We start from the raw sequence: 15229 nt of genomic DNA, 5'->3' as shown, positions 1-15229 counted from the left end.
TCAGGTTTAGATTATTATAATGGTCATATTTGGCCTCAAAAGTCTTCTAAAGTGTGAGGCAGAATGCAATAAAACTAGTCTTTTATTCCTCTGCAGAATATAGTGTTTAGATTTATTAAGATATGTCTGTTCAAAGAGGAATTTTCAGCTTTAAGGTCCCTTCCAACCCAAACCGGGCTGTGATTCTGTGATTCTGTGAAATCCAAACCTGTGATTCTGTTGTCATCCTGAGAGGAAACGTCACCCAAGATCAGTGAGGTTATTTCTGGGACTAATTGATTTCTCTCCCCTTCTTACTTGATAAAAATTATTTTTATTTGAGACATATGTGGTATTAGTTGACAAAAAAATTATGTTGATGTTTTGCCACGTGGAATATCTCAGGCTGAGCTTACTCAGTGGATGGGAATTGGGAAGGGTTCTTACCTATTCTGGATTAGCTTCCTTGGGATATTAAATATGATTTGTATTTGTAGTTGGAGAGAGATCAAGAGTTGCAGCCCTTGCTCCTTTAATACAGGTTTTTATATTTTTTTTTATGTTCAGAAGAATTTGTTCTGCTTCCAGATATACTGAAAAAAGTAGATTCTACAGCAACCCATCGTGCCCTGGGAGTTTCCCTCTCCACTCCCACCCCCCAGAAAAGCCCTGGGTTTTGCTCATAACATGAGGTTAATTCATCCAAACCATTTGCTTTTCTATAAGAAAGATAAAATGGCAAAGAGAGCAATGTTCTGAATACACAAACCACAGGTGAGCATGAGGAGCTTTGTATTTGATCAATAATTAGCTCAGTTGTTAGAGAGCATTATTTAAAGTACCTGAGTGAACACGGGGTTATTAAAATGTAAATATCAGTAGATTAAAATGTAGAGCTGAATCAGCAAAGTAGATCAGATCAGACATGGCAAAACCTCCAGGGTCAGGAACGAGCCCCAGTCATCAACAATGTAATTCCTCCACCAAAATACATGAAAAGTGAGCAGTAAAATCTGCAGTTGGATCTCTTACTCGAAGGCAGATTTTACTGAGCTCCTGGAGAGTGTCTGGCCTGAGTTTGGCTTTACACAGTGGTGACACCTCTTGGACCATAAGCAGCTCCAAAACATCACAATGTGGCTTAGTGGGCACATTGGTGTTTGGTCAAAGGTTGGACCTGATGATCTTGGGGGTCTTTCTCAAGCTTAATGATTCTGTGATTTTATGATTAATTGGGTAGCAGGAGCTGGGATGCAGAACATCCCAGAGCAGCCCTCGTGCCGTGCATGTGGCAGAGCCCAAGACCCTGGAAGTTTGTGTTGCTTCATGAAAAAAGAGATGGAGAGAGAATGTTTGGGAGGAATGGAGTGACAGGACAAGGGGCAATGGCCTTAAACTGAAAGAGAGTAGGTTTAGTTTGGATATTGGGAAGAAATTCTTGCCTGTGAGGGTGGAGAGGCCCTGGCACAGGTTGCCCAGAGAAGCTGTGGCTGCCCCATCCCTGGAAGTGTCCAAGGCCAGGTTGGACGGGGCTTGGAGCAACCTGGGCTAGTGGAAGGTGTCCCTGCCCATGGCAGGGGGTGGAACCAGATGGTCTTTAAGGTCCCTTCCAACCCAACCATTCTATGATTCAATGATTTGTGATCCCAGTGTTGTGTCCTCAGAATCTCTGCAGCTCCCTGCATCCCACTGACTGGGAATCTCTGAGCCAGGAAAAGCATTTTAACAGAACAGCGAATCCGGAGATAAAATGTGATGAAGATACCATCTCTCACACATGGAGAAAGACTGATGAGAGCAGCAACTTCAGATTTGTTTCTCACTGAAAAGGTTACATAAAAAGCAGTCTTAGTTAAAAGTCCAGTGAATGTAACATTTTGGAGGTTTTTTTGTAGGTATTTGACATTTTAAAGATAGACGAGATAAATACCATTACTGAGAAACTGAATCAAAGGGAAAATATTCTAACCTTGGAATAAAAGTTCATTTTTATCTCTGTGTGAAGTGGATCAAGGACTTTCTGCATTAAGTTCTTTTTCCCCCTTTATCTCTCTCCCAGCATTTGATATTGCTCCAATTGTCAGATAGCAATTACAGATTCCCAAATTGTAGGAGATGATTTACATTGTAAAGTACGTGAGGTTTCTGGTCCAAAGAAATGTTTGTTTATAGCTGTGTAGGAATAAATTGCTTTATGCTGCTAAATTAACTTTTGTTCTGGGACAGGTTGTCACTTGCAGAAGGAATTACTGTTGCTGCCTTTAGGGAGAGTCTCTCCCAGTTTTGGGATGGCCAAACCATTGCTGTGCTCTACCCCATGTCAGGACGATGGGCACCAGCACACTTAAGGATCCCATTTTGAGCTAGAACATGTATTTATTTTAATAAATAAATAATCTCGATTTCAGGAGGATATTCACAAAGGGAGGGAAAACTCATCAACTGATTCCAGGGAGTATTTTCAGTGTAATGATAAGATTTTAATGAATATTTAGCTTTTTTTTTCCTTCTCTTTCCATGTCCCAGTGTGCTGTTAACAGCTTTCCAAGAGACCCCAGGCATGTGTCACAACATGTGTGTCACAATACAGGCTGCCCACAAAGGGACTGTGAGACTTCGTAGTCTAGAAAATAATTATTATATATAAAAAATACAAAAACTATAATGTGTGTATATGTATATATAGATATGTATAAAATTATTATCCCTTTGGGATAACTGGTGAACCAGTGGTAGGTCCTGAGTCATCCCATGGCTTGTTACAATGTGGGATTAAAGTTGTTACAATTTCTGACAAGTTTAACTGGAATTATTGTAGGATTTATGAACATGATGTATAAATATGCTTTAGTAGGATTTAGGTGTGTTTTATATGAATAATGGCTTTTTTATGGAGCAGAACACGAGGACACCTTTGGAGTGTGGTCATTAATAACTGCCACCATCCCGTGGACTTCTGTGATCCAGCAGAACAGCCTTCTCCAAATATTTTCTCTCCTTTTAGGATTTTCTGATGGAAACATTCATCATGTTCAAGAATCTCATCGGGAAGAATGTCTATCCCTTCGACTGGGTGATAATGAACATGATGCAGAATAAGTGAGTACAGAGGGAAAGGCTCCCTGGATTTCTGGGCTGGTTGGGTTTGTGTTGGAGCCGAAACCACGGGGTTGCTTGGAAACAGTAAAACACAAAGCTGCAGCCAGGCTGGGCTGGGCTTTTCTCCTTCTCTGATGCAAAGAATTATTTAAAAACTGGCTTTGGAGGTGGCTGAGCAGTGTTTTAATGACCTGTTTTAGGGGTCCCCAAATTAAGGGTGGCATCAGCCTGAGATCCCAGATTTTGGAGCCAACAGCAGGTGCAGTAAGGTTCTATACATACCTTATAACAATTAAATTTATTCTTCTCAGGATGAATGATATGCTTTCCATATGACCTCAAAACTGGTTACTGTATGGAGTTGTATGCTCAGGAATATTTTCAGTGGTGTTAACAAAAAAGGGCATTTTAAACCCAGATTCCACCATCGCAGTAATGCAGAGAAAGGCTACAAATGTTTCTAATGCTCGTTTTTTTCCTCAATAATTGCAGCTGTGTCATTATTTAGCATTCCTTTGTGCAGTGTTTTATGCTGGTGACATTTTATTAAGTGTGTCAAATGCTTTTATGTGTACTGAGATGAAAGTATAAGGCAAAAACATTATATTTACTAGTTGCCTGGAGAAATCTCGGCTGCGTTCACTGGTAGCGACCACGGCTATAAAGTTGTCAGCGTTTACTTCTATAAAATCCTGAACCACAGTTATAAAAATGCACCATAACTTTAATCTTGGCTTCTGAGGTCTCCTTAACCACCTCCTAAAATTAATTCTGAATAAATACAAGGCAGGAGATTGAGCCATATTTTGGGGTCGTCTCACCGGTTTGGGATTCTCCCTCGTGTTTGGCCACAGCTTGGGAAGCACCTGGTGTTTGAAATCGGGAGCCCTTGGAGAGCAGCTCATGAGGAATATCTAAAGCCCTTGGGTTTCTTTGTTTTTCAGGAGTTTTCAAAGTGGTTTTGCTTCTCCAGCTGTCTCAGGAGCCTTGTTGCAGGTGTTTGGGGAACCCTCACAGCGTGTGTTACCTGTGTCCTCTGGAACAGGAGAACTCCTCTGGGCTCGGGGGGATTCTGTGGGAGATTGAAATAGGATTGGGAAGATCTGTGTTTGGACGCTCTTAATACCTTGACTGGCATAAATAAGCAGACATGTGGCAATTAAAGGGGTATGAACAATATGGCAAAGAGGATTCCTTCAATTAGCCAGCTCTGGGGTCCCCAGAACAGGAAGGATGTGGAGCTGCTGGAATGAGTCCAGAGGAGGTCATGGAGATGCTCCAAGGGCTGGAGCCCCTCTGCTCTGGAGCCAGGCTGGGAGAGCTGGGGGTGTTCACCTGGAGCAGAGAAGGATCCAGGGAGACCTGAGAGCATCTTCTAGTGCCTAAAGGGGCTCCAGGAGAGCTGGAGAAGGACTTGGGAAAAGGGCCTGGAGGGACAGGACAAGGGGGAATGGCTTCCCACTACCAGAGGGCAGGGTTAGATGGGATATTGGGAAGGAATTGTTGGGTGTGAGGGTGGTGAGGCCCTGGCCCAGGTTGCCCAGAGAAGCTGTGGCTGCCCCTGGATCCTTGGAAGTGTCCAAGGTCAGGTTGGATGGGGCTTGGAGCAACCTGGTCTAGTGGAAGGTGTCCCTGCCCATGGCAGGGGGTGGAACTGGTTGAGCTTTAAGGTCCCTTCCAGCCCAAACCACTCTGTGATTGCATTATCTTCACACTCTTGCCAAAAGACCTCTCAGTGTTCATTTGGGTGGGGATTTGACCTTGATTTTTATTTTAAACTGTAAAATTATGGTCATACAAATGAAAGAGCAAAGGGGCAAAAAGAGCCTCTCCCTCGCCGCCAGTTTTTCCTTGAAACACAAAGGGCACCTTTCCCCAGGCAGTTCCTCGCTCTGAAAATTTGGAGCAGTACAAAGTGTGGTGCAGAGATCCACAGTCAGGGCTGGGGCTTGGATTTTTGATCCTTAAAAATAGTCTTGTCTTTATCCCACACTGAACATCGAGTCCTGAAGAAGCAGAGATGGGATGTGTTGTTAAGATCTTAGATTCTTCCTGACTAACCTCGGTGCCCGTAGAATATCTAAGTAGTATTTAAAGTTAAAAACTTTCTCAAGTCTCTGTGTTGCTGATGAATATCTGCAGAACTGCTGAAGGGGGTTGTTCATCCCTAATTCCCTCGTTCATTTTCATTGCACCAGCTCGGTTGGAAATGCTCCGGAATTGATTTCCGTGCTTTTCATTTTTCCTGTTGATGTGGTTTCCAAAACCAGAAAGCTGCACTGTAAAATACCTTTCTTTGTCCATCTGCTCCAAGTATTTTCACCCCTATAAACTTTTATTGATGAAAAGTAGACAAAATTTCAGAACAAATTCTGCCTTTTGAAGCTGCAACATCTTCTCAATAGAAATAACTTGGAATGTGCAGGTTTGGGTCGTTCTTGGAATCACGTCGTGTAGGTCGAGTATTTCTGTGCCATAAGCCAAAGAAAGTGAGCTAAATTTTAACTGTATTCACAGTTTCATTGATGTCCCTGCATGGAATTTATCTGTTAGTGTGAAACCACAGGAAAAAAATAAAAATAGCTGGAAGAGAGCCCCCTCTTAGAGGGATCAGACTCTTGGGAGGTATCTCATCACCTTTGTGGCAGAGAGAGCTCAGGCAGCTCCTCTCCATGCAGTGGTTTCCTTCCAGATTAAAATACAGTGGATTAAGCAGTGGATTAAAATATTCTGGCTGAGATGAAGTTGTAGCTATGGGGGAAGAGGGGAAGTGGAGAAATGTGTGAGAACAACTGGAATACAGGGAATATTTGCAAATTTAAGTTTAGTTAAAATTTAGTATTACAATTTTTTGAACTTCACTAGCGGGATAAATATATGTAAATATGTACATTATATTTTTCATGCTGAAATGAACACAAAAATTCCTCATATCCAACGAGGTAATTGTTCCTTTTTTGGTAAAATATTTACTGATTATTCTCTAATTTAATTTAACCAACATTTATCACTTTAGCAAAGCGATTCATTGATTAAGAGTCCAAGGTTTTGGTGTCACCAATCTCATGGAATCCCTTGGTTTGCCACCAATGTGACATTGTTTTGCAGATGGCTGGTCAACATTTTTGGGGTGAAAGAGTTCATTTTGGGAGTAGAAGAAGAGAATGTTCAAACTGATGCAATGGTTTTTCCTTTCACTGTCAAATTTTGGTCCAAATCAACTGCTGGTTTACAGTAAACAACAATATCCAACAACAGGGATGGAAAAACCCACTGATGAGAGGGTGACAGAGATAGATAATGGATAATAGCGTTACATAGATATATATATATAATAGAGATAATATGGATAAGAGACCACAGAGCATGTGTTTGAAACAGCTGCTTCTAAGGAGAACTTGGAAATAGCTTGTAATTTTATTTAAGATACTTGTCCACCTTTAAATTACAGCTGTTGTAAGGTTTGGATGTGCCCACATTTTCAGAATTAGTTATTCCTCTTAAGGTAAAGGCATAACATCTGTATTTAATAGTTTCAAGGAATCAGGTTTTCCTGTGTTTCAGGATAGGGATGGGAAGTACTTTGGAGGCAGATTCTTCATTCCAGGCATCTCCTGCAGGAGAACAAACCCAAGGAGTTTTAAATGTAAAAGGAGTTCAAGCAAAAGGCAGGGACTTTGTATTGTTTACCTTTCCCCTTTCTAAATCATGTTTCTGAAATGTTTTAGGAATTGTTTTTAACTTTTGTCAGAAGCTGACAAGCCCAACTTAGGTTCCTCCTAAACACATAACTCACAACATGAAAGCAATTCCTCTCTACGCTTTCGTAAATGAAAATAATTTAGTCTTTGGTCTTACTTTTGGCATTTGAGACAATCAGTTCCTTTGGTAGACCTTATGATATATTAATTTGTAGCTACTACTTTCATCTGCAGCTGTTCCACTGGAAGCTGAGTTGCCTATGAAAAAGGAATTTGATGTTTTCTGTTCTATTTTTTGTTTCTAATGTCCACATTTACATAAAATACCTGTTTGTTTTGCCTTTTGAAGTCGGAGAAAAAGGGATGAGATGCTTCTCAGTGAAAATGAGGTTTCTTGTGCCTACTAATTTTTCTTCCAGAGGAAATATATCTGACCCTGAGAAGGGAATGTAGTGGGCGTTCCCTGCTTCCCACCAGTGCAATATTGGCTTTTCAGGGGGCTGGAAGTTTGTTTCCTCCTGGAAACTTGGTTGTTGTGGTTTAGTCCCAGATGGCAACTAAAATACCAACAACCAGTCACTCCTTACCCCCAGCAGGAAAAGGGGAAGAGAATTGAAAGGTTAAAAGTGAGAAGGTTTAAGATAAGAGCACAGAATCCCAGAATGGTTTGGGTTGGAAGGGACCTTAAAGCTCATCCAGTTCCACCCCCTGCCATGGGCAGGGACACCTTCCACTAGCCCAGGTTGCTCCAAGCCCCGTCCAACCTGGCCTTGGACACTTCCAGGGATCCAGGGGCAGCCACAGCTTCTCTGGGCAACCTGGGCCAGGGCCTCCCCACCCTCACAGCCAAGAATTCCTTCCCAATATCCCATCTCCCCCTGCCCTCTGGCAGTGGGAAGCCATTTGCTCTCCTCCCTCCATTTATTAGTTGAAATAAAATGCAATAATGTATAATAATAATCACAGTAACAACAAATGTAATTTAAATGAAAATAGCAAAGAAAAAAGCGAATGAAAACAGTTGCTCATCACCAACTGACTGATTCCCAGCCAGGCCTTGAGCAGCCACCCCCTCCAACATCCCACCCAACTCCATGTGCTGAGCATGATTCCACATGATCAGTTGGGATCAGCTGTCCTGGCTGTGTCCCTTCCCAACCCCTTGTGCACCCCCAGCCTCTCCCTGGTGGGCTGAGGAGAAGGAAAGGCCTTGTCTCTGTGCAAGCCCTGCTCAGCCATAACAGAAACATCCCTGTGTTATCCACCCTGTTCCCTGCACAAATCCAAACCACAGCTCCACACCAGCTACCGGGAAGAAAATTAACTCTACCCCAGCCAGAAACTTCATGAATTTTCTGTGTGAAAACCAAAAAACATCTTGCAAAGAGGAGGATACAGGATGAGGGAGAGAACGCCAGATAAACATGTACCTTTTTACTGTTCCGGAGTGTTTATTTTTGGAGCTTCCAGGGCAATGTGGGCTGTTCTGCTCCCTGGTTGTCATAGCAGTACCTGTCAGATCTATCCTGTGCTCTCAGAATTAACTCCAGTGATGGCTGTGACCATCCATCAATAGTGGGCAAACTCTGACGTGCTGCAGCAACTGGGGCAAGTTTTGCGTAACTCGGAGCCTTAAAATCTAGTCCAGGCTTCAGCAGCCTGGGAGTTATTCTTCCTGACAAGTAACCCAAAACCAAAATAAAATTGGGGTTTAGATTATGGAAATTTGGTTTAATTGCAGTATTCTGCTGGGTTTTATACAGGCTTATTGAAAAAAAAACAAACAAAAACAAACCCACTGATGGTTTTAATAAATGTATGAAAATGGGCTCTTTGCACTTACATAATTGACCAGTCAAGTTGCATCCATCAAATAAGTGCCAGTGCAAAAGCCCTTGTTTAAAAATCCATCCCAAGCTCCTGATGGATGAGGTGTAGTTTTCAGAACAGGGAAAAAGAGACCAGGAAGATGATAAAGATTCTGGATTGAAAACTGCAGGAAAAGCAGGGACACACAGAGGTCCACTGTTTATCAAGTAATGTTAGGGGTGTGGGGCTGGGGTGGAGGAAGCAGAAAAAAAATCTTTAAAATCATTGTTTTGTTTTCCAAACCCCTGCATGGGTTCAAGCCTGTGTTAATTCCATGTTCAAAGATATTATTAATGGCTTCAAGTTGCTTCAGGAGAGGTCTAGGTTGGATATTAGGGAATATTTCTTCATGGAAAGGGTGGAACAGGCTGCCCAGGGCAGTGGTGGAGTCACCATTCCTGGAAGTGCTCCAAAAACAAGTGGATGTGGCACTTGAAGACATGGTTTAACGATGAACACACTGGGTTGCTGGTTGGATTTGATGATCTTGGAGGTCTTTTCCAACTTTAACAACTCTATTCCATGATTAGTAGATGTGACTTGAAAGTCTGAACTTATATCTGGGCACTGATCTTTAAAATATTTCCTCAGTTTGTGTTTTTATGGAATGTGGTAACTGCTTTACATTTCTAAATTGAAATAGGAACAAAGAAAGTGTTTGAGATGCAGTTATAGTTTAGGAGGACAAAGGATTTATTGTTTCAAGAAGAGTCTGAACAGTATGAAAAGTAGAAGGAGTAGAAGGAATTGGTATTACTTTTCCTGACTATTAATGCATTTCCTACAGGACTGTGCTTACTTAAAAAGTTTAAGAGTCCAGACATGCAGCTTGAACAGCAAAATAATTTTAGTCCAGGCTGGAATGCAACAAGACTTTGAATGGGAGCAATTTTGTTTTTCCTTAGTGCTGAATATTTCTCTGTATAGAAAAACCTCCCCCTATTTACCATGTATAGATTGAGGATAACAATTTTCAAAGCATGGAACTTCCTTAGGAACCAGCTTTTAGAATTAGCTCCTGTTTCTCTAAGTTTGCTTTTCACCTGTAAATAAAAGACACAAATGCACATTGATAAAACCATATAAGATTTCTGTACATGGAGGGATTTTTTTTTGCTGTCCATAAAATCTGGTTGCATAATGTACTGACCTTTTCAGTACAGACCTTGCAGGATTTTTGCTTTAGCATTGTACCTGTCAAATTAACTGGACCTGGGAGTAAAATGAATGTGCTTGACTGTGTTTAAAATAACAGGGGGATTTTTCTTACTCAAAAGGCCCCGATTCCTTGAAGGAATATTCTTCTTTCCCCTTGATGGTTTCCATGGCAGGAGGAAGGGAAGCACCCTCTGCAGCAGGTTGATTTATCCCATCCCAGAGAGTTAGAAATGTTGTCCCTGGCATAGGTGTGGTTGTTACCATATATTGATAACATCAGTGTTGTGGTTGTGAGAATTGATGAACATTTGGGGGGTTGGCAGCTCATTGGATTTAATGATCTGTTTTTCCCTTTTATTTCTGTTATCTGTGACAGCTTTTACTGGAGAAGTCATGGCCTTAAGCTGAAGGACAGGGTTAGATGGGATATTGGGAAGGAATTGTTCCCTGTGAGGGTGGTGAGGCCCTGGCACAGGTTGCCCAGAGAAGCTGTGGCTGCTCCATCCCTGGAAGTGTCCAAGGCCAGGTTGGACGGGGCTTGGAGCAACCTGGGCTAGTGGAAGATGACCCTGCCCATGGCAGGGGAATGGGATGAGATGATTTTTAAGATCTTTTCCAACCCAGACCATCCCGTGATTCTACGCTGAGTAGCAGCCAGTGAAGCTGCCCACACTGGGGATGTGTCTGTGAGATGTCACAGTCCCTCCCAGCCCCCCCCAAACATCTGCTGCTTCTCTGAGCACTCCTCCCATCTGTCTGTGTCATGGGTAATCTCTTCTGGGGTCTAGAGGTGGAGTAACAATTTCCAGTCCTAAAATAGTTGCCATGTTGATTGTAATTATATCACCTTCATTATGGCTTTCATGGGTTTGGAGACGTGCTGGTTTTTGGGCAGATGTCCTGCAGCAGGGTGGGCTTGGGCTGGTGACTGTATCAAACATCCACTGTGACACTGCTTGATCTGGATTTTATTGTCCTGCTTCCCTTGCCAAACCTATTTTTCTGTCCCTAAAGCAGGGATGGGCTTTTCTGTCCTCCCGAGGATGTAGGTCTTGGTGCCAGGGCAGCTCCATCAAACCAGGTGAAGGCTGTTGCAGGTGCATCCTGAGCACAAAAGGAGAAGGTGCTTTAGTTTTGCTTCAAAAATAGCACCTTCATTGCTCAGGAGCACTTAACATCTTCTCAGAATATTCCTCATATACTCCCTGACACCTCAGCCTTTGATTTGCCACAAGAAAATTACAGTGGCTTGAAAGGGATTGTGTGTTAGGGAACACCTCTTCCTGCACCAGAAAGAAACACAAAAGGATAAATAAAACAATCCCAGGTGCTGCTGTTCTTGAGTTCAATGGGGGGAAAAGTGAACTTGGAGGTTTTTTGAGATTTTTTTCTTTTATTTTGGTACCTTGCCAAGTTTTAAGTAGCAAGACAGTCCTGAGGTTTAGGCATGGCAATATTCCTGGTCATGCACTGGTTGTCCTCCTTGGAGTGGTGGTAAATTTATCCCTTCAAGACCTTTTGAATGCTACATGTGCCTTAGAAACCTTGAGAACTTAGAGAAATATATGGATTTATCACAGAATCATGGAATTGTTAAGGTTGAAAAAGACCTCTAAGATCCTCGAGTCCAACATCAACCCAGCACCACCACCATGTTCACCACTAAACCATGTCGTCAAGTGCCACATCCCTGTGGGTTTTGAACACTTCCAGGGATGGTGACTCCACCACTGCCCCGGGCAGCTGTGCCAGGGATTGACAACCCTTCCCATGAAGGAATTTTTCCTAATATTCAATCCCCTGGCACAACTTGAGGCTGTTCCCTCTCATCCTGTCACTGTCCTTTAGAATACTGGGTCCAGGGGACATCCCATGTTACTGCTGCAGGTTTTCCATACGGGATTATCCACAGGGAATCACTGGTAGCAGTGGCTCCTCCTACCAAACTCCAGTTTGTCTTGCTGCTTGTCTTCCTTGGTGTATTTTACCAGCTCTTAAATATCTGTTGCAAACATTTAATGAGCAGTTGAGAGGCACCTCCCAGTCTGTCGTTTCCCAAAGTGGGTCAGAAATGGGATAATTTTAGAGAAAAATAGGGCACAGGAGCTGCACAGAGTGAAAGAGGCAGCTTGGATCGACTGGTACAATAAGATAATATTGAAAATGGCTTTTTCTTCTTCTGTTTCTGGAACCATCTTCCACAGGATGCTGTGAATGTCTGGTTTCTTTTGTTTTTAACAATGCACTTACAAAGCCAACTCATTATTTTGGATCCTTGCCCTATTTTTTCCCAACTTGTGTATGTTGAGCGTTAAGAGCTCCTGGGTTTAGTACATTGTTTTGAAAGAAAGCTGTAAGAGGTTATTAGACTGTGTGTCATGGTAATTCTCTGTTGAGAGTCTAATTGAGAGCTGAAGCAGCATTGCCAAATTAATTTCAAATGGAACAGAATGATTCTGATATTATTTTCCCTTCTGGAATCTAAACCTGGGTTGACATCAAGGTACTTTGGGATGACTGTACTCATGAGCATCATACCAACTAATATATTTATCAGTTCGAGTTTTATGTTATTTTTTGGTTGTCAAATGATGCAGTTCAAGAAGAATTCAATATATTCTGCACTAAATGATGGATAATAAGATGTTGTTACATATTTTTGTTTGTCTGGTTTGTGCTCTAATTATTTCAGGAGTAGCAGAAACCCTTGGCAGAATACATTTCCTCAGATAAATTCTTTAGCAGGAGAGTTCCTATAATTTAAAATTTTCTTAAAATTTTCTGATTACAGCTGAAAGAACCGTAATTTTAAATTTTAAATTTGATTTTATAATTCTCATGTGTTTTTTTTCTATTGCTGTCTGAAGCCACCCCAATGACCTTGGTGTGTAGATACTCAGAGTTTCCTGGTGTGTACATACTCCAAGTTTAGCTCTCTGTAAGATGAGATCCTGAATGTTTGAATTCCCATTATTGTCCCAGTGTGGGTGTTTGGGATGAAGCTGCATCTGAGTATTTGCTTTCTCATTTCCTGGAGCCTTTGGGACCATGTTCCTTCCAGCTTTATTCTGCTTTGCCTGGCTCTTCCCCTTCAGTTTTGCTGCCAGATCACTCTCTCCCTGCAGCACCACATTTCTTGGGACCACCTGGATTTGCCGTCTAGGAACCCACAGGGAAAAATTATCAGTTGTAAACGTGACAAAAAACAAGACTGAGAAAATGATGATGGTGAGAATCCAAAGAACATCCTGGTGGCACTTGGACATGGTTTAGTGCTGGGTTAACAGTTGGCCTTGACCTTAGAGGGCTTTTCCAACCTAAACAATTCCATGATTCTGTGGCTGTGGGGAAAAACAACCTTGGCACCTAAACCCACCTGGGTGTGCTCTTCCAGTATTAGTGGGAATTCTGGTGCCCTGACAGCCTGTGCTCCATCCACTCTGCACATTTAAACACCCCCATGAGGAGTGTCCACGTCACACTTCCAAATATGAAACTGCTGCTCCTTTTTAGCACAGAATGTGCGTCGAGAACACAAATGTGTGAATCCCCATTTCCTATAAAAGCAACGGCATGAAGTAGGTAATTAAATCAAGCTGAAGGTGTTAAATCCCAAAGCATGTGAGCAGGACTCCATTTTTACCAACAGTAAGAGTTAAAGTCATGTGATGTCTATTTTTAATGTCTGTTTTTACCAGGGAAGGTGTAGCAATTTTCACTTAAAATCGTTATTTTTCCACGTCAGTCTCAGTTAAGTTAATGCTATTGCACGTTTAAAAATACCTGGTGAGAGAAATATGTGCTGCTTTTTCAACACTTGAGTTTTATCAATCTTTTCCCCTTCCAGTATTGTAAAAAGCCCTTCAATATTTCAGTCTTTAGAAGGAACAAAAAATGGTTGTTTGGATATTATAAATGGAATTTCAGGCTTAAGTGCTTTTCTTGGCTGTTCCTCTGTAATGCAGATTTCTGTAGTTACCTTTGGACTGTAAATTCTATGGTTTTGACCATCAATTAGTGACTTCATTATTTTCAGCACTCAGAGGTAGGAGAGAAAATGGCCTTTTGGCTGATCAGTCATATTTTAAAAAGAATTTTATTTATTTTTCCAGTGAAATAATTTGCTCTGCACTGTAATTCTCCTGGGTTTTTTTAGGTAAGTATTAGAACAACAGAAATTCAAGCCTCTTTTCTTCTTCCAAAGAAACAAGGGAGAATCCAAGCCCTCTGCTCTGGAGCCAGGCTGGGAGAGCTGGGGGGGTTCACCTGGAGAAGAGAAGGCTCCAGGGAGACCTGAGAGCCCCTTCCAGTGCCTAAAGGGGCTCCAGGAGAGCTGGAGAGGGACTTTGGACAAGGGATGGAGGAACAGGACAAGGGGGAATGGCTTCCCACTGCCAGAGGGCAGGATTAGATGGGATATTGGGAAGGAATTGTTCCCTGTGAGGGTGGTGAGGCCCTGGCACAGGTTGCCCAGAGAAGCTGTGGCTGCCCCATCCCTGGAAGTGTCCAAGGCCAGGTTGGACGGGGCTTGAAGCAACCTGGGCTAGTGGAAGATGTCCCTGCCCATGGCAGGGGATGGAATGAGATGAGCTTTAAGGTCCCTTCCAACCCAAACCATTCCAGGATTATTCTTGGAGAAGGTTGTAACATTGCAAAGGAGAATAGAGTTGAATCCATGCTCCTCTCCTTGTGTATCAGCAAACAGTGCAGGAAATACTGAGGTGTGTTGATTCCTCTTGATTTACTTTCCCTGGTCAGATCAGTATCTGTAACATTCCCAGGTTATTCCTTCTAACTGCCTTCCATCAATCACCTTTTGATACAGGAGTAAAAAAATATTGGGAAATAATAAAAGCTCCAATATTGTCCCTTGTGCTGTCCCAATCTCAAGAGCCATCAGGGAAGAAATGGAAGAAGGACTTTTATCGTTGCGGGTATGAGAAGTCAGGAGGCTTTAAACCTGAGGGATGAGGGACAGAAGAATTTATCAGGCTCCTGGAGAAGTTTAACCTTCACATGCTGAAGCAGGGAGGGTGGCTGGGCAGCTCTAGATGTAAAGAATACATCAGGTTATCAGACTTAAGAATTATTAAAGGTTGTTCATGGGTTTTTCCTCTTTTTTTTTGCCTGGGAGATGCTTTTAGGACTGATAAGTGTATACAGAACTCTATCCTTTTACTCTCTGCCCTTTCAAAAATCTCATCTGCTTTATTTTGCCAGCATTTGGTGAAAAATGACAGCTGGGTAACACCTAAAGAAAATTCCCAGAGCCTTCTGGGCTGAGCTGGTTTAAATTTTGGGAACAGCAGTTCCCATTTAAGTGTGGTGAGGTGAGCAAGCTTCCCTCAGAGTGGAAGGAGTGATGTTTTGAGCCACTTTCCTTTGGCCTGGACAAGCCCAAGGACAGGGAAGGGTGCAGCTGT

The 15229-nt window shown here is 42.3% G+C and overlaps 1 protein-coding gene across 2 annotated transcripts in view; it reads left to right on the top strand.

The window, feature by feature from the left end:
- DOCK1 (dedicator of cytokinesis 1) overlaps positions 1–15229 on the top strand; it is a 280931-nt gene that overhangs the window by 159220 nt on the left and 106482 nt on the right. For both annotated transcript variants that reach the window (XM_027705622.1, XM_027705621.1), the window contains exon 29: positions 2984–3078. In XM_027705622.1, coding sequence (XP_027561423.1) covers positions 2984–3078 — 95 coding nt within the window. The remainder of the gene's footprint in view (positions 1–2983; positions 3079–15229) is intronic.

This window comes from Neopelma chrysocephalum, unplaced genomic scaffold, assembly GCF_003984885.1.
Source record: "Neopelma chrysocephalum unplaced genomic scaffold, ASM398488v2 Primary Assembly neopelma1_347, whole genome shotgun sequence".
Classification (NCBI taxonomy): Eukaryota; Metazoa; Chordata; class Aves; order Passeriformes; family Pipridae; genus Neopelma; species Neopelma chrysocephalum.
Note: the sequence above shows the minus strand (reverse complement) of the source record. Positions and strands in the feature narration are given on the sequence as shown.